General features: G+C 37.9%; 1 protein-coding gene across 1 annotated transcript in view; it reads right to left on the bottom strand.

Moving 5' to 3' along the window:
- Window positions 1–4,351: 4,351 nt before the first annotated feature.
- LOC111055983 (xenotropic and polytropic retrovirus receptor 1) overlaps window positions 4,352–25,769 on the bottom strand; it is a 37,344-nt gene continuing 15,926 nt past the window's right edge. The window contains exons 8-11 of the mRNA XM_039431338.1: window positions 15,777–15,971; window positions 14,359–14,588; window positions 8,778–8,911; window positions 4,352–5,691 (exon numbers count right to left, since the gene is read on the bottom strand). Coding sequence (XP_039287272.1) covers window positions 5,457–5,691; window positions 8,778–8,911; window positions 14,359–14,588; window positions 15,777–15,971 — 794 coding nt within the window. The 3' untranslated portion in view covers window positions 4,352–5,456. The remainder of the gene's footprint in view (window positions 5,692–8,777; window positions 8,912–14,358; window positions 14,589–15,776; window positions 15,972–25,769) is intronic.

Below are 25,769 nucleotides of genomic sequence, written 5' to 3'. Positions count from 1 at the left end.
GGGGGCGGGGGGAAGATTGTATTAAACCAAGTCCCTTGCCGCCCCCAGTGACGGAGTATTCCAGGAGAATGTGATGGAAATCGATGAAACAAGTCTTCAGCTATCATGAGATACAATTTTTAAATTTTGGGCTCAATAATTACGCCGTCAGCGGGGGGGGGAGGGGGGTTTTAGGTAACCAGGTCCCTTGCCGCCCCCAGGGGAAGAGTATTCCAGGAAAATGTAATGCGAATCGATGAAACAAGTTCTCAGCTATCATGTGATACCACTTTCAAATTTTGGGCTCAACAATTACGCCGTCAGCGGGGGGGGGGAGGGTTTGTAGGTAACCAGGTCCCTTGCCGCCCCCAGGGGAGGAGTATTCCGAGAGAATTTGATGGAAATCGATGAAACAAGGTTGCCGCCCCCAGGGGAGGAGTATTCGAAAATGTAATGCAAATCGATGGAACATGTCTTCAGCTATCTCCTCTTGAATTTTTCAGAAACTGATGCTTCATTCACCTGTACTCATTGATACACCTTCTTTTTCGTTTATAGCCACTACAAAAATGCACATCAAAAGTTCTCCCACATCCTCAAGAGATGTTGAAGTTGCAAATAGAATTATACTTCTCTTGTAAGCCACTACTCTCGCTTATAGCCACTACAAAAATATACATCAAAAGTTCTTCCACATCCTCAAGAGATGTTGATTTTGCAACTAGAATAATATTTCTCATATAAAACTCTCTGCTTTTTTTCGGAGACATTTTATCCCAAACCACTTCCTGATCAAATTTGTTAGATGTGCCACATCTATTCTTATCAACACTGAGGGCTTCATGCTCTCATCTCCCATCAAAAAGTAGAAGCATTTGTTCACGTGATTCAATGTCGAAGACTCTCCTCCAAATGCTCTGCATATTGCTGAGATGAGTGCTGCCGAATCATCGACAACGAACTCCTTGGGAATTGGCGCACCAGCTCGTGCCCATTCTGAAAGCCAATACGCTATGGCATTCGCAATATGCCTTTCCGAAATAATTTGCATTACTGGTATCAACCCTTCTCCTGTGCCAGGGATTTTGATTACAACAATATACAGAAAGATGTGTTCACTATGGACTCCGGCAGACCCCCTTTATACATTTTAAATAGATCTGGTGTAATCAAATGTATAAAAAATGGGTCCATCCCTATCTCTCTTACACTGTATTTATATCTAGTGTCTTCACTGTACTTCAATAATGCAAGTGCTTCAAGAGGATCTTCATCCACTCTCCTTGTCTTTTCTACCTCTTGCCTGATCTTTCTTCCTACCTCATTGGAGGGTAGGTGGGCAGGAATGGGATCGCCAAAATCCATAATGTTACAAGCAATATCCTTCCTCATCCTCGTGGCTTTTATACCTCTATCTACCATCTCATCTCCAAGCCTTCTTCTACTCTCTCTCTCTCCTCAAGGTCTTTATTTCTTCCATGCTGCTGCTTGCTGTCACAAACCTCTGCGTTCAGAAGCAGCCCAAAATCGTCTGGATTTCGTGGAGCAAGTTATTCGTAAAAACGTCTCAACGAAACGGTAGTTTCTACCGTTTGTAATGGTAGTTAAAAACGTCTCGATTGGGGAAAGTTATTCGTAGAACATTTCCACAAGCACATTTTGCTCTTATCAATATCCAGAAGGAGGCCTCTTCTCTCACACTAATATACGAGGTGTGGCTATTATAAATAACAGGACTGACGCTGCAGTGGAACGAGTGCGCATGCGCCAACCAACATTGACCAACAGTTGTTTAGTTTGAGACTTCCTCTTCAGAATGCAATCAGTCTCTTTTCTGTAAACAACTTTGTTCACTCATAACCCTCATTTACGTTAGTGTTGTTATTTTGTTTTGCCGGAAAAATGGTTAGCGTAAAAATAGAGCAACGAATTATTATTAAATTTCACTTTAAACGTGGAAACCCCGCTACCAAAACCTACAATTTACTAAAAGAATTGTATGGCAGTGAATGTTTATCGCGGACTCATGTTTTTGAATGGTTTAAGCTTTTTCAAGATGGTCGAAAAGACGTTGAAGGTGATTCGCGCCCAGGTCGTCCTTCAACATAAAAAACAGATGACAATGTCGAAAAAGTTGCTAATTTGATTCAGTTTGACCGTCGATTGAGTGAATTCGTGCAGTTGCTGGATCTGTAGGTGAACTCTACGTGAAAGAGTAAGAAAAAACGATCCGAAATGTGAAAGGACAGATCATGGATTTTGCACCAAGACAATGCGCCAGCTGATTCTACGTTATCTGTTAAGCGGTTCCTGACCAAGTGCAGCATCCCGGTGTTAGAATATCCATCTTACTCACCAGACCTAGCATCATGTGACTTTTATTTTTTTCCTGAGGTGAAATCTGCATTAAAAGGTACGAGATTTGAATCCGTAGAAGCTGTTCAAGAGAAAGCGGCAAGTGTGCTGAAAGAGTTCACAGAAGATGACTTCCAGCACTGTTTCCAACAATGGAAAATTCGAATGGAGCATTGCAGGGATAAAGAAGGGGTGTATATTGAAGGTGATGATTATGTATAAAATGAAAACAACTTTTTTTACAATATCAGTCCCGTTATTTTATAGCCACATTTCATAGTTGCCCTTGAATGACCAAGCACATGGCCACTCTATAGACTCCCATATTAGCTTATTCATCACGTCAGTCCAAATTCCTGGTCGTAGAGTCATGTATTTTCTTGCGTTGCTCTGTTCAGCTTTTGCTGTATATACATGCTCCTCTGGCTTTATAATGCACCACTTGTCTTTAGGAATGAAAATTGTGGATGAAGATGATGTTTCTTCTCGAATCATTTCATCTCTCTTTACACTTTCAGAATCTGTGCTATCAATAAGTTCATCATAATAAATTGAATCTTCGTCTTCTTCTTTCTTCCTTCCTTCAAGTCTCTCCTCTTTCAGCCCCAGCAGAGTTTTCAGATTCCATCTATTACAAACGATGGAGGTGTAAAGAGCTTTTGGATTTTTTTCAATTTCGTGTTCTTCTTTCAATTTCTTCCATACTTCGTCAGTAGGCCCCCGTAATTTGTCATCGGATATAATTCTATCTCTATTGGATATGAGATATATGCTCGATAAACTTATAATCATCCACGGTCTACCACTTTTTTCTTCTGAAATAGAAGAATAATAATTATTGCAAGTCAATTCCAGCTGAAGTATGATATAATCATGAACAGGAAGAATAATGATTATTGACTGAGCGAAGTGAGGTCTGAGATTCAAGTCGACGGTTTGGCATTTCTCTTAATGTTTAAATGATTATATGTTGCGCATTTACGGCGAAACGCGGTAATAGATTTTCATGAAATTTGACAGGTATGTTCCTTTTTTTATTGCGCGTCGACTTATATACAAGGTTTTTGGAAATTTTGCATTTCAAGGATAATATAAAAGGAAAAAGGAGCCTACTTCATACGCCAATATTAGAGTAAAAATCAGACTATAGAATTATCAATCATAAATCAGCTGTCGAGTGGATTAAAAAACGCATGCAATGCAATATCTCAATGTAACTTGGTAAAAAATCAGCAGCTGTGTAGACTATAAATTGCATGCCTCATTGCATGCAAAAATCCTAAATAAACATAGAGCTTTCTGTCCTATCGTACCTGACGTGTCGTCCCGGAATGTGAGTGTGAGCGCTGTTATCAGGTCTGGCTGCCGTCGATACGCCAATCCAATCAACTCATCAGAGAACATTCTGTGTTGTCGTGTTGGCGAAAAATTGGTGTGTTGAAATTAACAAAATAAACTACCATATAATGCTGATTTCCTACAAACTTCATTTCTCACTTTTCATGATTTTAGAAATCAATTTCTTTTCAATAATATTTGTTGCAATTTTAATCATCAGATTAAAAAAGAAAAATGTAAAAAAAATGTTTTCTATCAATAACTCCGAACTCCAAACTAGAATCATGGCCTCAGCTTATGGAAAGATAAAGTTAGTAGACAACAACTGACTAACGTTGATGGAAAGATACATTTTCAAGATGTTCGATGTTTTTGAACGGGTAGTATTATAGTCCACTAGACAGCTGATTTATGATGGATAATTCTATAGTCTGATTTTTACGGTAATATTGGTGTTCGAAGGAAACTCCTCTTCCTTTTGTATTATCCTGAAAATGCAAAATTTTAATAAACCTTATGTATACGTCGGCGCGAAATTCAAAAAGGAACATATCTGTCAAATTTCATGAAAAATCTATTGCTGCGTTACGCTGTAAATGCGTAACATATAAACATTTAAACAGCTAAACATAAAGAGAAATGTAAAACCGTCGACTCAAATCTTAGACCTCACTTCGCTCGGTCAACAATCTTTCCCCCCCGCTCCCGTCCTATAACGGTTTTCCTCCACCGACAGCGTAATTATTGAGCCCAAATTATGTAAACGGTATAGAATGAAAGCCAAAAATCGGCTCTATCGAATGACACCTTCATCTTCAAGATCGGTGATAGTCGCGGGCTGACCGTGAAGCTGGCCCGCCAATTATATAAATCCTTATAAACCCCATTTCCCGTTGAGCCCAAAATTTGAAACTTGGATATTCTGGAACCCAAAATAAGCCCTAAATATTGGCATATGTTTCAAATTTTGGGCTCGATATGTTGGGGCCAGCTTCACGGCGGTCTTCAGTGCCACAATTATTTTGCAAATCTGCAGAAATAAAAGTTACACAATTTATAGAACCGCTGCAACAATTTCAATTGAGATCCACAAAGCGTCATTGAGCAAACTAGGTTTTCAGTGCCATAATTCCTTGGCAAAAATGCAGGAGTAAAAGTTCCCCAATTTATAAAACCGCCGCAACATGGGCAGTTAACAGCTCAACTCAGCTCAATTTTGAATTTTTTAACAATATTGTAAATGTTTTTTCATGTTAAATAAATACCTCTGATGTGGGTTACATGACAGAGAAAATAAGATTGATTCTTTTCACAAATTTCAGTCGGGATTCAGAACCAATTCCCACTGCGCTCCTAAGGTCACCTAAGATCTGCAATGGATCGAGGCATGCTGACAGCTATAATTTCTTTTGATTTCAGCAAGGCATTTGATAATATTTCTCATTCGACTCTAATTCGTAAATTAAAAATTCATAGTCCTCTTTCACCACAATCTCTGTCATGGTTCCATTCATATTTGAGGGGTCGGTTCCAGGCTATCATGGTGTAACTGAGGTAACTGACTCGATGCCTGTTTCAGATGGAGTGCTTCAGGGTTCTGTACTTGGACCTCTCTTTTTCTCTATTTACATAAACAACAGAACTGAGATCATTGCTCATTCTTCATTTCACCTGTTTGCTGACGATCTAGTCTTTTAACCAAGGTGGAACCTGGTAAATCCACTATGGATCTTATAAAACTCAGTGGTAACAATTGTCATATCGTATAAATACAAAAAGCTGTTTCATTCGAGATCCTCAGTGGTTTCACCCGAGGTCAGCAACCGGTTCCTCTTGACGGCTGCGTGCTGCTTGCGTTTATGGCGGTTTATGACCCCATCGTCTTCGTCCATCATGCGCAGAATGAGTGCGTGGTCGCTCGAATCCATCGGAGCCACTGAGATGTCGCGCACTGCTCTGAACTTGCCACAATTGTTCAGGTGCTCGTTCTCCAAACGGAAGAAGTTCCACACGAATCGCCTGCAATTTCAATTTAGATTTATTCACAAAAACATATCACAATTCAATAATATTCAGAGCAAATTCAACACTCATTCTTTCTATTTGAAGGACTTGATAATTAATTAATATAACAAGGTTTGATATTCTTTGTTCTTCAAATGGAAGAAGTTCCACACAAATCGCCTGCAAGTGACAAAAACACATTTCTTATTAAAAGGTTTTCTTTGAAGTATTTTTTTCAAGTAATATTATGCAAATTATGATTGGATACTGTTTCATTCATAGTTGAGATTTATAAAACTCCATTGTATTTTCGAGTTTTGTGGCTACTAAATAATTTAATTCTAGTTAAACTATTTTAATAGGGTTACTTGAATGTTTAATTATATAAATAATGTGTTTGATGTTAATGTTGCTATTTAGTCTTTTTAATGAATGAATAATGAATTCATTGCCAAATACAAGAAATATTTTTAAAAATAAAAAGATCATTGAATTAAAATAGTTTTTGGCGGGACTGGAAAAAGAAGCCTTGAGCTCCAGCCACGAGTTCTACAAATAAGAAATACGTTTTTTAATCTAATAACTGTAGTACAAATGATACAATTCTGTTGATGGATGATAATCTATGGATGTTGAATTTTATCAATAATCAAGTACTTGATAAACAAAATAATTAAAATAGAGTCTAGATAATTAAAGTAGTCTAGAGAATAATATGCCAATTTTTTCTATCATAATATTATAGGGCAAGTTTTCCAGGATATTTATTAAATTCAAATGGACCATCAAACCAATAGATTTAATAAAAGTCCTAGAAACTGGGCCTTATTCTTGAATAAAACAGTGAGTCTCTTATACGAGTATCCTACTACCATTGATTGATATGTTAAATAAACACCATAAATGAATAATTTTATTAACAAAAAATCTGGTGTGGCGCACTCACACAACTTTCCTTGCAGTTAAGAAAATTGATCACCTGACGCTAGTGTTCCAGATCTAAGCCAGCTGATGACAGGACAATAACGCTGCAGACACAAGAAGTCTGCTATCTCTTCATAGTGAATGATTTAATAGAATCAACAGTTTGCAATTGAATAATCACATTTCCTCGAATTTCGAGCTTATTTTCAATTTTAGGTAAGAATATTACTGAACATAAATTATAGTGATTTTCATGCTCAATCTTTCCCACTTGAAATGTTTTGTTTAAATTGTATCTGAAGCCTGATAATTGGAAATCTAAAATCAAACTTTGCCTAGATGAAGCGGGGCTCCTGAAATTTTTACAGATATGGGACTTGTGGCAGTTGATAGAGCTTATCAATGACTATTTTAGGTATAAATTTGATCAAAATCATTGGAGCCGTTTTCGAGAAAATCGCGAAAAACCCTGTTTTTGACAACATTTTCGCCATTTTAGCCGCCATCGAAATTGTTCGTGTCGGATCCTTATACTGTAAGGACCTTAAGTTCCAAATTTCAAGTCATTCCGTTAATTGGGAGATGAGATATCGTGTATACAGACGCACATACACTCATACACATATATACACACACACACACACACATATTCACACACACAACACACACACACACACACACACACACCACACACACACACACACACACACACACACCAATACCCAAAAACCAATTTTTTGGACTCAGGGGACCTTGAAACGTATAGAAATTTGGAAATTGGGGTACCTTAATTTTTTTCGGAAAGCAATACTTTCCTTACCTATGGTAATAGGGCAAGAAAAGTAAAAGCCTTATTTATAAAGATTGGAAGAAGGACTGATGAACTTAATGGAGATAAATAACTTATGGAAAAAATAAACTATGTGAATAATTTATAGAGTTCAGGGTGTACAAAAACAGATGAAACATAAAGGGAGAAGAGGAGAAAAGTACAACACAAATCGTCTTGAACTGGAAAAATCGTAAAATTCTAATAACATTGGAAATAAAAATCTGGTGTGGCGCACTCACACAACTTTCCTTGCCGTTATAAGAATTGATCACCTGTGTTCATGAACACGCTAGTGTTCACGCGCATCTCAAGTCTACTTATAAACAAAGATCTGAGTCAGCTGGTGACAGGACAATAACGCTGGAGACATACGAGGTCTGCTATCTCTTCATAGTGAATGATTTAATAGAATCAACAGTTTGCAATTGAATAATCACATTTCCTCGAATTTCGAGCTTATTTTCAATTTTAGGTAAGAATATTACTGAACATAAATTATAGTGATTTTCATGCTCAATCTTTCCCACTTGAAATGTTTTGTTTAAATTGTATCTCAAGCCTGATAATTGGAAATCTAAAATCAAATTTTGCATAGATGGGGCGGAGCTTCTGAATTTTTTACAGATATGGGACTTGTGGCAGTTGATAGAGCTTATCAATGACTATTTTAGGTATAAATTTGATCAAAATCATTGGAGCCGTTTTCGAGAACATCGCGAAAACCCTGTTTTTTGACAATATTATCGCCATTTCAGCCGCCATATGAATTGCATTTGATTGAAATTGCTCGTGTCGCATCCTTATATTGTAAGGACCTTAGGTTCCAAATTTCAAGTCATTCCGTTAATGGGAGATGAAATATCGTGTACACAGACATACATTCACATACACACCAATACCCAAAAACCAATTTTTTGGACTCAGGGGACCTTGAAACTTATGCAAATTTACAAATTGGGGTACCTTAATTTTTTAGGGAAGCAATACTTTCCTTACCTATGGTAATAGGGCAAGAAAAGTAAAAATTGGTCGGGCTAGAAGAAAACTGAGGAATATGATAGAAAGGTGGATAATGAGGTGTGATTAGAGAACTATTAGACAATAGGTGGAAATGAGAAGGTGAGATGATAATAACATAAAAAGGATAGACGAAGTAGGTGTAGTATAATTTAAAAAATCGGGACAATCGATCTGCAGTCAGAAACAATCAATATTGGAGTAGTTATCAACACATAAAAAGGCAGAAATTGATATCTCAGGTTTACAAATATCGACATCCGCTTTATAGCATTATCGCAATATTTTCTTAAATCTATTACACAAATCCAGCTGTATTCTGTATTACCTGAATACTTCTAATGGCGATAAAATGGACACCATGAGGTCACCATGAACGTATCCCATCTCGGTCAATGACATGGATAACACCCAACCAAACCTAAGAATGAAGTCTTCCATTACTGCAAAGTAGTAGTAACTCTGAAACAAACAATAATATAATAAATAAGAGTATTTTTCGAATTAAAATTAAATATTATAACATAGTCAGTAAAATGTGATAAAATAAAAATCAATATGAATCATCATCAACCAATAGGAAATGTTCTGTAAATTCGAAGGTGAATAATATTGTACAGTAACAATAATAGACGAACTCAAGTTGGCATTAATATAACTTGACTTTAACTGGGAGATTAATTTTATTTATGTAGTCCCGGTTGCACAACAGCCGGTTAAATTTTAAAGGTGATTAAAATACGGTTGAATGCCACGCGAACCAATCAGAGAAGAGGAAATTAATAGTTATTTGTATATCTAGAGTGAAAAGTGCTGTTTTTTCTCTCTGAGGGAAAAGTTTGAAGCCCGAGGCGAAGCCGAGGGCAACAATTTTCCTGAGGGAGAAAAAACATTTTTCACTCGTGATATACACAACATTTTTCCTCCACCTACATTTTTATAAAAACTGCTAATAAAATAATTTTTAAAAACGTATGTGACCAAACAATGTGTTACAACATAATCTAAAAAGTAAACAGAAACAGCTGGCTTGTAATCACAGTTCTCCTCCGACAGCACTATCTGTCGGCTAAAGTTGTAACAACAATGACAGCCAAAACTACAGCTATGATGAAGTTCCCGTTTCAAATTTGAAGTAATATTCGTTGGCTGATATTTTGAATAACATGGAATAAAAGAAAAAAATATATACATTTTTTTTAGTATAGTGATATGAAATTTGTAATAATAATTTCAGCATACAAACATAAATTTTATAAATCGATCAAATGTCTGGTTGAGGTATTGAATTTAGTTGGTTTAATGACTACTCTATATGCTTCCTCATCTGAGCTTAGACCTTCTGACCTATTCCAAATGTACGTTTTTAAAATAGAGATGCTTCCCATGTTATTAAATGGAGTCACTTTTACTCACTAGGGAGTTTTTCTGTTTTTTAGTACCGAGAGCGAAAAAGTGACACTTTAGTATCATGTTTCAGGGAGTAAAGTAAGTACTTTTGACAGTAGGTGGAGGAAAACGTCTTTTATTATCACTTAATCACCGTACTTATAAAATATTACAAGAGGAAGCATAATTCAGTAATTAGGTATAAGATTCAATTAACAAATTTAATGACAGAGCCCACACTTCTATCCCACGGTATATTTATCAATGTTTCACAATTAAATGAAATTTGCAATAAATCTTCAATCTTCGTTGATTGATTGGCTTCCGAACCACCGGAAAAGTGATAGTGATAATGATACAGGAATGAGAAGTTTTGATACTTATATACTATAGTGTTTATTTATTTATTCAATGATCGCAAAACACAAATCATTAAAGTCTACAGATGGAAATAAACTGGAAGTTGCATTTGTTCAAATGCTAATTAATGAATAATTGTTATCAAACGAGAATCCCAATTAAATGCTGTGAATAGAGCTGTATTTGTAAACACAGAATTTGATTGGGATTTTCGTTTAATAACAATTGATCATCAAAATGATTGGGGAAGGAGCAATAGGCACAGCCCAAAACTGTTCCTTCACCGAATTTTGTTTCATACACTAGGTTATGTCCAACAAGTAGGTTATGTTTCATTGACTTTTGAATTTCTATACTCATATAGTTTTGGTTGCACATAAACCGTTATCCAACAGAATCAATGTACGAGCTAAAAACAGAGGTGTTACGTCACTTAACCGCGGTTAAATTCAACAGACGTTCGTGCAACCGGGGCCAAAGTATCAATTTCTAGTTCCATAATGGGCCATATGAATAAAGTTGAGCATTTGCTTATACTTCTAAAATATGGAGCATTTGCTTCATTTTCTATGAATAAAAGTGAGCAAAACCTTTTGCTATGCTCATCAAAAAAATAGTTTGAGCATTTACTCAAGAGTAAAAGCTTATACTCAAAACTGTATGAATAAACTAGAGCATTTGCTCAACTTTTGAAGAAAATGCTTCAAAAAAAGTGAGTCTAGAGCAGCTTATCACCTTTTGCTCATAGTAAAATGGCTCAACTAATTTGTATGAGGAAGAGGAAACTATACCAAATACGATTACAACCAATAGTTGATAACTATAAAACTCTTTTTTGATTCAACCATGATATATATCACCATTATTCCTACAAAAGAATAAATACAAAAGATACAGGCAGCTACCTGATATCAAGATAGACATTACAAAATAGGAAATAGGCATTTAAGAAGATGAGAGTGTAGACGATTATAAGAAGGCTGGCTATTGATATTATAAGAATATGCTGAAGATTATTATAGAGATGACATTTTTTACGCTATTATTTCAAAATTCTAAACTCAACTAACCTAAAACTCTATTCATAAATAGAAAACAGAGCAGACGACGCAAACACAAGCGGTGCCCCCTACTTGCATATTTAGCGCTTCCGTGAGCTATAAAAACAAAGTAAGGCTACAAAAGCGAATCAGCTGATGAAAAATCTTTAAAATACGTGAGCATTTGCTCCAGAGTTCAGGAGCATAAGGTAGAAGTATAAAGTAAAGCTTATTCATATAAAAATGAGCAAATGCTTTTGCTTCTACCTTTTGCTCATGAGCAAAACCTTATGCTCCATGCTCTTGCTCATGAGCATTTGCTCTGGTTTTATTCATATGGGCCATTAACTCATATATTTATTTATTAAATAGTAGTTCTGTGAACAGTAGACCTCACGCAGTATTCTCATCCACAAGTACCTGATTGAAACTATAGACCTCATGGAAATACAGCAATAGACTGGCTTCTCCACACATCTGTGTAATCACTTGTCAGCTGATTTATGATGAATAATTCTATAGTCTGATTTTTACTTAACATTACAGTATATACATTAACAACTAAAATCAAATCCTTTCAATAAACAAGATAAATCAGTGATGCTATAATAGATCAATATATTTACATACAATATGTGTTAGAATGCAACAAAATTTGTAAATTATAATAAATTATAATAATGACCTGATATTGCCTAGCCCAGTGTATAACATGATATAAGATGTGGTACAAAATGAAATCTATTCAATTGGAATAATTACTATACTAATGTAATCCAGAAATTCTCGGCACTATCCCAGCCATGAGAGCTAACCAGATACTTTTTCAAATGTAGTCCAAAGTTTTTTTGGGCGAGTAAACCTCTCAAATTACTTGGAAGAATATTAAAAAATAATGGAGATAAATATATGAAGCTACGCTGACCAGCAGTAGTCAATAATCTAGGAACAGTAACCAGACCTGACTCCTCCCGTCTTGTAATAGCACAATCCGTTCTATTAATGAAATGAAAAAGTGATAGCTTCTTATAATATAATATGATGTGTTTCAGGTATATCTGTCTAATCGGTAGAACTGAAAATTCCAAAAAGCCAATCTTGTTGAATACATTCTATTCTTTTTCAGAATAATTTTTAATATTAAATTTTGTATTGTTTTTACTGGTTTTAGAACATTTGTATATGCACCACCCCAACCCACAATACCATATTGGAGCAATGACTGTGCCAGTGCATAATACACTATCTTCATGACTTTCATAGGCAAAACAGAACGTAATTTCACAAATAAATAAATAAGTTTTCTAGATCGTGTAGTAAGCTGCGACAAATGTACATCCCACTTAAATGCTGATCAACCATTACTCCAAGATATCTGATACTGCTAACCTTCTCTATTTTATTACAATTAACTGAACACCCTAAATCTACATGACTAAGACAATTTGGAGAATGCAAAACAAGTGACATATTAACTGGCTGATTCTGTATATTCAAGGAAAAAGAGATGTATTTTGTTTTGGACAAATTCAGAGTCAGTTTTCTTCTATCAAGCCATTTTTTTACTTCTCCCAGTCCCCTAGCAGCTGAGTCATATGTGCTAGCCCAGTTTATAACATGATATAAGATGTGGTACAAAATGAAATCTATTCAATTGGAATAATTACTATACTAATGTAATCCAGAAATTCTCGGCACTATCCCAGCCATGAGAGCTAACCAGATACTTTTTCAAATGTAGTCCAAAGTTTTTTTGGGCGAGTAAACCTCTCAAATTACTTGGAAGAATATTAAAAAATAATGGAGATAAATATATGAAGCTACGCTGACCAGCAGTAGTCAATAATCTAGGAACAGTAACCAGACCTGACTCCTCCCGTCTTGTAATAGCACAATCCGTTCTATTAATGAAATGAAAAAGTGATAGCTTCTTATAATATAATATGATGTGTTTCAGGTATATCTGTCTAATCGGTAGAACTGAAAATTCCAAAAAAGCCAATCTTGTGAATACATTCTATTCTTTTTCAGAATAATTTTTAATATTAAATTTTGTATTGTTTTTACTGGTTTTAGAACATTTGTATATGCACCACCCCAACCCACAATACCATATTGGAGCAATGACTGTGCCAGTGCATAATACACTATCTTCATGACTTTCATAGGCAAAACAGAACGTAATTTCACAAATAAATAAATAAGTTTTCTAGATCGTGTAGTAAGCTGCGACAAATGTACATCCCACCTTAAATGCTGATCAACCATTACTCCAAGATATCTGATACTGCTAACCTTCTCTATTTTATTACAATTAACTGAACACCCTAAATCTACATGACTAAGACAATTTGGAGAATGCAAAACAAGTGACATATTAACTGGCTGATTCTGTATATTCAAGGAAAAAGAGATGTATTTTGTTTTGGACAAATTCAGAGTCAGTTTTCTTCTATCAAGCCATTTTTTTACTTCTCCCAGTCCCCTAGCAGCTGAGTCATATGTGCTAGCCCAGTTTTCTTCATGAAAAATTAAAACTGCATCGTCTGCAAATGACAATATTTTCCCATTGATTAAATTAAGGTTACAAAAGTCATTAATATAGATCAGGAAGAGGCAAGGTCCAATCACTGTTCCCTGCGGGATTCCCATTTTAACAGATTTATATTCACTAACAGTGTTATTGACTCTAACACATTGTTGCCTATTCTTTAAATAACTGCAAAACCATCCCAGTGCCACATCCTCAAGACCAAGGCTACGGAGACAATCAAGTAGACGATCATGGCAAACTGTATCAAAGGCTTTTGCAAGATCAAGAAAAATAGCTATTTGTCTCCTACCTACATCCAAGTTTAAGATTGTTTCTTGAACAAAAGCAGCAATTGCTTCCTGTGTTCCCATCCCCTCTCTAAAACCAAATTGATTTTTTGACAGAATATTATTCACTTCCAAAATTATGTAGCTGTCTCTTTACACATTTTTCAATTATTTTAGCCAAATTCGAAAGTAAACTTATAGGTCTATAGTTGGTAATTTTCCTTTTGTCTTGTGATTTGAATATTGGTTTACTACAGTTGTTTTAAAAGAATCTGGAAAAATACCTTGTTCAAAACTTACATTAATAATGTGTTTGAGTGGAGAGGCAACAATACTTTTAACAGATTTTAAAACAGATACAGTAATGCCATCATGACCAGGCCCAGATGCACCTCTAAGACTCTCGATCGCCTCCACAACCTCAGTCTCTGATACATATTGAAAAGTAAAATAATCTTGCGGATTGTGGGGATTGTCTGGTTGCAAATCGTCACCAGGCTCACTAGGAATATTTTGTACCATTTTCTCTCCTATAGAGATGAAAAAATCGTTAAAAGCATTAGCACATATATTGGGATTATCCCTAGCACTATAGACATTACCATCAATTTCAATTTCTTCCAAACACTCCTTCCTTATTTTACAACCAGCTCCCTCCCTAACTACATTCCAAGTCCGTTTTACATCATTTCCAGCCTCCTCAATTTTTCTGCTATAATACAATCGTTTAGCTTCTCTAATAAGGACTGTCAATCTATTTCGATAACTTCTAAAATAATTTCTGAGATTTAAATTGAATGGTTCCTTTTTACATTTGTTAAATAGAGCTTGCTTTCTTCTAATAGAAAATACTAAACCTTGAGTAATCCATGGCTTGATTTTTTTAAACCTCGAACTAGATTTGGCTACATTTATAGTGGATTTTTCAATATAGCTTTGTAGAGTTGCTACAAAGTTATCTGTTGAAACATTAACATCCCTACTAGAAAACACAGACTGCCAGCCCTCAGACTGGATAAGAGACAAAAGCCTATCATAATCGAGCCTGGTGGCAACAAGTGGCAACTGAGCAGCATTGTTAGTCAAGTCTATTTCACAACGAACCCTAAGAGAAGTAACATAGTGATCAGTAATACAAGTCTTCAATACCATGGGTTCAATGTGCTTATTAGTGTGAACATTACCGAAATAATGATCTAAACACGAACACTAACATAGCACTTTATTAGCCTTTTCCTTATTGTCTTGTCCAGTTGGCTACAAAGAATTCTCTTTTTCTTATTGAATGCTAAAAATAATTGTATATAAAGTAAGCAGGACCCTAAAAACGTGGTGGTAGCAGCGCTACCACAGAATAGGTACAGAATGGAAACTGTCAATAAAACGCCTATCTAACCAATGCTTTTTACATGGTGCAAATACTAGACACGTCACGTGACCTTAGGAAGTTCCAATCCTGGTCTTCTGATTGGCTCGTTGCAGTGAACAAGATCAATTGATCCGGATCATTAAAGTGATCCGAACCTACCATCAATACTATTACAATGCGGCGCTTCCTAACAAGATGGCGGATTTTTGCGCCAGGGTACAAGCCAAGTTTCCATACTGTATGTATACTGTGGCGCTACTGGAGAGCACTGTCATGCTTGTCACGCGCGCCACATACGTAATAAAATAACTGGAATAAATTGTCACAAAATTACTGAATGACTACTCACTAGAATAAGTCTGATGCAGAAAGGAGAATAGTATGACGAAGAAGGTAGTGGAGTATTTAGCAGCGTTGGCCAAATGCGGGAATGCCTCTCTGGTGTCCCTATAACGACGAAGGCATTGAGCGAATCGAAACCAGGCTGGCAAACAGGCCACTATGGGCCTCAGCATGTACACCTTGTCAACACATTTCGTAGCATCTGAAAACAGAGTGGAATTACATTCAAGTCATGATTTCCAATATTAATTTCTGATAGAAATTGATGGAATTAATTTGATGGAAGATTTTATTAGAAATTGCAGTTAAGCAACTGCTGGAATATTATCACTGTACATTATACAGTTTAATTTTGATTTATACAGTAATAATTTTTCAAAAAATTATTTTTCGCCACACTGCACAGAAAGCAGCTGTTTTCCAGTCCCTACGTAGATCTGAAAGACCTTGTTTGCAGACGGTTCTCGTCTAACGTAAGAAACAGGTTTCTTTCCGGCTTAGGCCGGAAAGAGTACTCTTTCCAGCCGCTTGGAAGTCCGTAGTTAATAAGTCATCCGCTAGATCGGGCGAGTGTCAACTTTCTTCATCTGAAGTCGCCATTATTTCAGTTCGAATTTCAAATCAAACTAATTCAGCATTCGCTTTGCAGCCATTTTTATTCAATTATTTATTGTTGATTAGCGCATTCCGAATTTTCAAAAATCTTGAAGATGACAACGCCTGTGATATTCCAAGTGAAATTTTAAAAGAATCTGAAATCCTGACTGCAAATCTTCTACAACTAAAATCAAGAGATAGGTACGATAATGAGTATTCTTATTTTATTTTGTCAGCAATACCTGTAGTGTAGCGAAAAATATAGTTTGCATCATGAGCAAAAATGTTTTTCCTGCTCTCAATCTTTTCTAGTCCTGGGCCTACGGCCTCGGACTTGAAAACCGATTTCGAACCGGAAAAAATTTCATTTTCTGCTCTAGGTGCGAAATATACTGAGTATTAATTTCTGATCTACTGGGCAGAAATAGAATAGCATTGTTTCTTATGGGAATGTTCAAACATTGGAAGACTAAATGACATATTAGAATACCCTATTCCACCCTCTAGGTTTCCTAATAATTGCGAAGTATTGCTACAACGCGGACTAGATACAGTCGGATATGGGTCGGGGTCAGTAGCCGTACTGACAGGTGGAGTTACCGGACCTACACTTCTCCCTCTATCCTGATTCTTCACCCTCTGCTTCTTTCGCGAGATTTTTAATTTCAGGGGAAGAGTGTTTGCCCGTGCCGTTGCTGGCCGATTCGGCCCTCGGCCTTTGAAATACAGGGTGGGTGTTAAGAGAGATTAAGATAACCCTATACAAGGAGACGGATCTGACTATCAGATCCCTACCAATAATTTTATTTATAAAGGTAGTACGCAATCTGAACCAACTGCGAATTGACGGCGAGCAAGCTGTACCTGCAAGCCCGGGATGTGGTTTTTCTATGGGGTTTAAGGTGAGAGCTATGGGGTAAAGGTATGACGGAACTATGGAGTTATTAGTAGTATTTAAGATATAGTTAAATAGGGCACGGTATAGGGTGTAAGCTATAGAGAATAGGGTGCAGGGTATGAGGTATACGGTATAGGGAACAGAGAATCAATAATAAGATTATTATTCTCTACAGCAAATAAATATCTGCTCAATAATCCGCAATCTGAGAATTGCGCTCTAGCTCTCAGCAGGCTGGACCTGCTAGCTAAACATAGTATATCTATTTCAATTTTATGATAATTAAAGTTTGGAGGATGAGGTTTCGGGTGTCGGATTTCTGAATCGCGAGCCTGCAGCTGCGAAAGGATTTTCAGCAATTCTGAAACTGCTAAACAGGATTTCCGCGCTAATCTGGTGACTGCGCGCCTGTTATTAAGGGCCAATCTGTGACTGCCCTTAAGGGTATGGGAATCACTCTCAATCGTCCGAAACGCTTTTAAATTAATAGTCAGTATGTCGACTATTATGAGAGGATAAGGAAGGGTTTACAAGGATTCTCCTAAGCTTCTCGCTGGTCTGAAGACCGCGACTGGGTCGATCTCTAATCTGTGACTGAGATCCTGCTCTACACAAGGTTTCCTACACCTCTCGCTGGTCTGAGGACCGCGACGGGAATGATCTCTAGTCTGGAACTGAGATCTCACGCTAAACAGGGTAGGAAAAATTAAGAGGAAGAAAGAGAGAGGATGCCGCAGTCTAGGAACTTCGGCAAGGGAGTCCTCAAGCTGTACCTGAGAGCTAGAAGGATTCTAGAATAGGGAAAGTTGAGAGAGAAAGAGAAAGGACGTCGCAGTCTGGGGACTTCGACAGGGACGTTATCAAGCTGTACCTGAGAGCAGGAAGTGTTGCAGTCTGTGACTTCAACAAGGACGTTCTCAAGCTGTACCTGACAGCAAGAAGGATTTTAGAATAGGGAGAGTTGAGAGAGAGAAAGAGAAAGGATGCCGCAGTCTAGAAACTTCGGCGAGGAAGTCCACAAGCTGTACCTGAGAGCTAGAAGGATTATGGAATAAGGAAAGTTAAGAGAGAGAAAGAGAAAGGATGCCGCAGTCTGGGGACTTCGTCAAAGACGTTCTCAAGCTGTACCTGAGAGCAGGAAGCGTTGCAGTTGGTAACTTCAACGAGGACGTTCTCAAGCTGTACCTGAGAGCAGGAAGCGTTGCAGTCTGTGACTTCAACAAGGACGTTCTCAAGCTGTAACTGAGAGCAGGAAGCGTTGCAGTCTGGGAACTTCAACAAGGACGTTCTCAAGCTGTACCTGAGAGCAGGAAGCGTCGCAGTCTGGGAACTTCGACAAGGACGTTCTCAAGCTGTACTGAAACAGGTTTCTTTCCGGCTTAGGCCGGAAAGAGTACTCTTTCCGTAGAAGTCCGTAGTTAATAAGTCATCCGCTAGATCGGGCGAGTGTCAACTTTCTTCATCTGAAGTCGCCATTATTTCAGTTCGAATTTCAAATCAAACTAATTCAGCATTCGCTTTGCAGCCATTTTTATTCAATTATTTATTGTTGATTAGCGTATTCCGAGTTTTCAAAAATGCTTGAAGATGACAACGCCTGTGATATTCCAAGTGAAATTTTAAAAGAATCTGAAATCCTGACTGCAAATCTTCTACCACTAAAATCAAGAGATAGGTACGATAATGAGTATTCTTTATTTTGTCAGCAATACCTGTAGTGTGGCGAAAAATATCGTTTGCACCATGAGCAAAAATGTTTTTCCGGCTCTCAATCTTTTCTAGTCCTGGGCCTACGGCCTCGGACTTGAAAACCGATTTCGAACCGGAAAAATTTCATTTTCTGCTCTAGGTGCGAAATATACTAAAACAGTATTAATTTCTGATCTACTGGGCAGAAATAGAATAGCATTGTTTCTTATGGGAATGTTCAAACATTGGAAGACTAAATGACATATTAGAATACCCTATTCCACCCTCTAGGTTTCCTAATAATTGCGAAGTATTGCTACAACGCGGGTGGCGTTGTAATAACTCCAACTAGCTACAGTCGGATATGGGTCGGGGTCAGTAGCCGTACTGACAGGTGGAGTTACCGGACCTACACTTCTCCCTCTATCCTGATTCTTTACCCTCTGCTTCTTTCGCGAGATTTTTAATTTCAGGGGAAGAGTGTTTGTCCGTGCCGTTGCTGGCCGATTCGGCCCTCGGCCTTTGAAATACAGGATGGGTGTTAAGGGAGATTAAGATAACCCTATACAAGGAGACGGATCTGACTATCAGATCCCTACCAATAATTCTATTTATAAAGGTAGTACGCAATCTGAACCAACTGCGAATTGACGGCGAGCAAGCTGTACCTGCAAGCCCGGGATGTGGTTTTTCTATGGGGTTTAAGGTGAGAGCTATGAGGTAAAGGTATGACGGAACTATGGAGTTATTAGTAGTATTTGAGATATAGTTAAATAGGGCACGGTATAGTGTGTAAGCTATAGAGAATAGGGTGCAGGGTATGAGGTATACGGTATAGGGAACAGAAAATCAATAATAAGATTATTATTCTCTACAGCAAATAAATATCTGCTCAATAATCCGCAATCTGAGAATTGCGCTCTAGCTCTCAGCAGGCTGGACCTGCTAGCTAAACATAGTATATCTATTTCAATTTTATGATAATTAAAGTTTGGAGGATTAGGTTTCGGGTGTCGGATTTCTGAATCGCGAGCCTGCAGCTGCGAAAGGATTTTCAGCAATTCTGAAACTGCTAAACAGGATTTCCGCGCTAATCTGGTGACTGCGCGCCTGTTATTAAGGGCCAATCTGTGACTGCCCTTAAGGGTATGGGAATCACTCTCAATCGTCCGAAATGCTTTTAAATTAATAGTCAGTATGTCGACTATTATGAGAGGATAAGGAAGGGTTTACAAGGATTCTCCTAGGCTTCTCGCTGGTCTGAGGACCGCGACTGGGTCGATCTCTAATCTGTGACTGAGATCCTGCTCTACACAAGGTTTCCTACACCTCTCGCTGGTCTGAGGACCGCGACTGGGTCGATCTCTAATCTGTGACTGAGATCCTGCTCTACACAAGGTTTCCTACACCTCTCGCTGGTCTGAGGACCGCGACTGGGTCGATCTCTAGTCTGGAACTGAGATCTCGCGCTAAACAGGGTAGGAAAAATTAAGAGGAAGAAAGAGAGAGGATGCCGCAGTCTAGGAACTTCGGCAAGGGAGTCCTCAAGCTGTACCTGAGAGCTAGAAGGATTCTAGAATAGGGAAAGTTAAGAGAGAGGGAGAGAAAGGACGTCGCAGTCTGGGGACTTTGACAAGGACGTTCTCAAGCTGTACCTGAGAGCAGGAAGTGTTGCAGTCTGTGACTTCGACAAGGACGTTCTCAAGCTGTACCTGAGAGCAGGAAGCGTTGCAGTCTGCGACTTCAACAAGGACGTTCTCAAGCTGTACCTGAGAGCAGGAAGCGTTGCAGTCTGTGACTTCAACAAGGACGTTCTCAAGCTGTACCTGAGAGCAGGAAGCGTTGCAGTCTGTGACTTCAACAAGGACGTTCTCAAGCTGTACCTGAGAGCAGGAAGCGTCGCAGTCTGGGAACTTCGACAAGGACGTTCTCAAGCTGTACCTGAGAGCAGGAAGCGTTGCAGTCTGTGACTTCAACAAGGACGTTCTCAAGCTGTACCTGAGAGCAAGAAGGATTTTAGAATAGAGAGAGTTGAGAGAGAGAAAGAGAAAGGATGCCGCAGTCTAGAAACTTCGGCGAGGAAGTCCTCAAGCTGTACCTGAGAGCTAGAAGGATTATAGAATAGGGAAAGTTAAGAGAGAGAAAGAGAAAGGATGCCGCAGTCTGGGGACTTCGACAAGGACGTTCTCAAGCTGTACCTGAGAGCTAGAAGGATTTAAGAATAGGGAAAGTGAAGAGAAAGTAAGAGAAAGTATGCCGCAGTCTAGAAACTTCGGCGAGGAAGTCCTCAAGCTGTGCCTGAGAGCTAGAAGGATTTAAGAATAGGGAAAGTGAAGAGAAAGTAAGAGAAAGTATGCCGCAGTCTAGAAACTTCGGCGAGGAAGTCCTCAAGCTGTACCTGAGAGCAGAAGCGTTGCAGTCTGGGAACTTTGACAAGGACGTTCTCAAGCTGTACTGAGAGCAGGAAGCGTCGCAGTCTGGGAACTTCAACAAGGACGTTCTCAAGCTGTAACTGAGAGCAGGAAGCGTTGCAGTTGGTAACTTCAACGAGGACGTTCTCAAGCTGTACCTGAGAGCTAGAAGGATTTTAGAATAGGGAAAGCAAAGATAAAGTAAGAGAAAGGATGTCGCAGTCTACCAACTTCGACAAGGACGTTCTCAAGCTGTACCTGAGAGCTAGAAGGATTATAGAATAGGGAAAGTTAAGAGAGAGAAAGAGAAAGGATGCCGCAGTCTGGGGACTTCGACAAGGACGTTCTCAAGCTGTACCTGAGAGCAGGAAGCGTCGCAGTCTGGGAACTTCGACAAGGACGTTCTCAAGCTGCACCTGAGAGCAGGAAGTGTTGCAGTCTGTGACTTCAACAAGGACGTTCTCAAGCTGTACCTGAGAGCTAGAAGGATTATAGAATAGGGAAAGTTAAGAGAGAGAAAGAGAAAGGATGCCGCAGTCTAGAAACTTCGGCGAGGAAGTCCTCAAGCTGTACCTGAGAGCTAGAAGGATTATAGAATAGGGAAAGTTAAGAGAGAGAAAGAGAAGGATGCCGCAGTCTAGAAACTTCGGCGAGGAAGTCCTCAAGCTGTACCTGAGAGCTAGAAGGATTTAAGAATAGGGAAAGTGAAGAGAAAGTAAGAGAAAGTATGCCGCAGTCTAGAAACTTCGGCGAGGAAGTCCTCAAGCTGTGCCTGAGAGCTAGAAGGATTTAAGAATAGGGAAAGTGAAGAGAAAGTAAGAGAAAGGATGTCGCAGTCTACCAACTTCGACAAGGACGAACTCAAGCTGCACCTGAGTTCTCTAGGAAAAGGATTGGACTTTTCCTACTTGGAATTACAGCAAGTCAGAAACTGCTAAGCGAATTTAAAATACAGGGCCACTCTATAGTATGAAAACTAAGCAAGGAAAATTTACCATAAATGATAATAATCTCTCTACAAGGATAAAAATTAATCGAGAAAACTTTTCCAAATAAGAACAGGGATTTTCCCACAAGAATAAAAATTAATTGAGAAGAAGTATTCTTAAAAAGGACAGGGATTTCCCTACAAGAATAAAAATTCAATGGAGAAAAATTACTCTTTAAACTGAAGGCCACCTTACTACAGAGAAGGAAAAATATACGGACTACCAGTCCTGACATACAATTACCTGAATCGACGTGGATACTGATACGGAGAATAGCGAACCGATTCCCACTTCCCGTATTAAACTTGAACGTCGTGAAGCGACAGAGTCGAGACTTATAAATTAAGTACTCAAAAATAACCCGCTACAAGAGCCTAGTTAAATTTCCCACTTAACTGTTTGTAGCACAAACTTAAGATCCCTTACAGGTTTCAAAACCAAGGATAACTCGTCCACCCCCAGTGATACGAATTTAGGAAAAATAACCGACAAGAGAGAAAATCCCCCAGGAAGTTCTAACTTCGAGTTGTCCGGAACTCGTCCTACAATATTCTATATTAACACAAAATAGAATAATTCTCCTATAAATAATTAATACCGGGAACGTCGTAAGGAGATTAGATTCGCGACCCGATCTCACGCTCAACCACCGAACAACTGACTCTCTCCCAGGTTTCCCTGAAGCAGCACCGGGTCGCTGAAAATTAGGAGGCCGGGGGAAAAGAGATTGCCGACCAATGGGAGTCTGAAAAGACGATCACGCCACTGGTCATGTGACAGGGTTTGACTCAGCTGCTCCTGATGTTAAGGGTGCAGTTAATGATGACAATGATACTAATTACTACACTAAATTAGGCCGGTAACAATCTTTCTATTCCAGAAGTTTCTTGAAGAACGATACCGACCCGACTCGATAGCCGCTTATCATTTTGATGATACGGCTGCTGCTGCTGCAATACTAAATACGAGAACGCTCAGAGTGGCAAACAAGATCTGGAAATTTCTGGTTATTATGAATCCGCTGCTGATGATTCATAGGGTTGCCTGCGATGGTGATGATGCACATACCCAACTACAAGTCCAACAAAATATATCTGGAAGTCGACCCTATTCTTATTCTAAAATATAATAAATTCGCTAAATTATACATTAGACGACGGCTCTACGTCCGTCACAAAAATTCACTTTGTGACAGACAAAAAGATAAAATCTTAAAGAGAAGGAAAGCAGAATTTTCTCTTTCCAACCACATTGGCAAAAAATGAATGTATGCTTTGTAAGAGAGAAATGAGCATTGATTGGTATAGGGGTGTTCACACATTGTCAAGCTGAGAAGATTCACTATCCTTTACTTTTGAACGTTGATAGGCAATCAATTAGACAGATAAGGCGAGCAAAGCGAGCCTGCCGGCTCGTAAGCAATAAATTTCAGATTTGCTTGGAAAAAATATATACCATTGGATCTAATGGAAGTGTTCATACGTTGGCAGACTTATAAGGCTGGCCACTAACGGTAGAACATGCATGATACACATTCGTCTTACATTAGACAGTATGAATAAAAACTGAGCATATGCTCATGAGCATGGTGCATAAGGTAGAAGCATAAGCATTTGCTCATTTTTATCTGAATAAGCTTCACCTTATACTATTAACTTATGCTTCTGAACTCTGGAGCAAATGCTCACGTATTTTAAAGATTTTTCATCAGCTGATTCGTTTTACTTTGTTTTTATAGTGGAAGGTTATAATGTACTACCATAGAGAAACAATAGCATAAGTAGTTATCCCATGGTATAGGGCGTTTATGTCGCAACTTTTACTGTTATCTCAAGCTGATAGTCCACGTAGTTCTTTCCTGTGAAGCTTTATGACGCTGGTAGTCTCTCATATTGTGCCTTTCATACACTCTTACCTGGTCAAAACAGTAAAAATCGACAATAATCGACAGTAATCGGCTTGAGATAACAGTAAAAGTTGCGACATAATTGCCCTATACCATGGGATATCTACTTACGCTATTGTTTCTCTATGGTACTACTCACTTAAGTGCTGAATATGCAAGTGAAAACATCGCTTGTGTTTGGTCGTCTGCACTGTTCTCTATCTATGAATTGAGTTTTAGGTTAGTTGAGTTCTGAATTTTGAAATAATAGCGTAAAAAATGTCATCTCTATAATAATCTTCAGCATAATCTCATAACCTCAATAGCCTCTTTATAATCGTCTACACTCTCATCTTCTTTAATGCCTACTTCCTATTCTTTGATGGCAGGAAAAATAGAAGTACCTAACATGACTACTAGGACTCTGCCCCATTGGAGCTCCATCCGATAAGTATCTTTTGTATTTATTATTTTGTAGGAATAATTGTGATATATGCCATGGTTTAATCTAAAAAGTTTTATAGTACTCAACTATTGGTTGTGATTGTATCTGGAAAAGTTTCCTCTTCCTCACACGAATTAATTGAGCCATTTTACTATGAGCAAAAGGTGAAAAGCTTCTCGAGACATGACTCACCTTTTTTGAAGCAAAAGTTGAGCAAATGCTCTAGTTTGTTCATACAATTTTGAGCATAAGCTTTACTTTTGAGCAAATGCTCAAACTATTTTTTTAATGAGCATGAGCAAAAGGTTTTGCTCACGTTTATTCATTGTTGTATCATCACAGTTGTGATCATAGCGAAACGCTTCAAGCAAAATTTTGAGGTTAGGTTTTTGTATATCCGATTTATTGTTGTTAATTCTTCCTTCGCTGCTCTATTCAAAGTTAAATTATTTTTCTATCATTATAATTTGTAATTATCCAGTCGTTTATTTATTGTTATTGGTTGTTATTTTATGTTAGAAGCATCTCGCTGATGATAAACATGCATGGCATGCATGTTCTACCTTTAGTGGCCTGCCTTAGAAGAGTCACTTTCTTTCATTTTCACACATTGATACACAATGAATTTCTTCTCTGCTGGACAGAAATAGATACCATTGTTTCTTATGGCAGTGTTCACACATTTCCAGTTTGAAAATCCTTAAACACTACAATAAAACTATTCAGATAGTATAAATAACATATTGTGTTTGTATTTCAAATGTTTAAAAATATTATATAGTTTTACATACAAGCTTAATTAACAAGGAGAAATAATTATTATTCTTATTACTATTATTAAAAGAAAATCCAAATTAAATGCTGTAATTCACCCCGTAGACTTCTGCTACTGCAAATATTGACAACAGGGTAAACAGCTAGATGGAAATTTGATGAGCGTTACTATTCAAAAATTATTTGTCAGCCCGGGAATCGAACCCAGTACCTCCTAATTGCCGGTCAGGAATGCTTACCCTTACACCAAACTGACAATCTCTGGATAGCAGCGCTCATTTTATACGAAGCCAGCCAGTCTACAGATGGAAA

Source organism: Nilaparvata lugens, chromosome 6 (assembly GCF_014356525.2).
Source record: "Nilaparvata lugens isolate BPH chromosome 6, ASM1435652v1, whole genome shotgun sequence".
NCBI lineage: Eukaryota > Metazoa > Arthropoda > Insecta > Hemiptera > Delphacidae > Nilaparvata > Nilaparvata lugens.
Note: the sequence above shows the minus strand (reverse complement) of the source record. Positions and strands in the feature narration are given on the sequence as shown.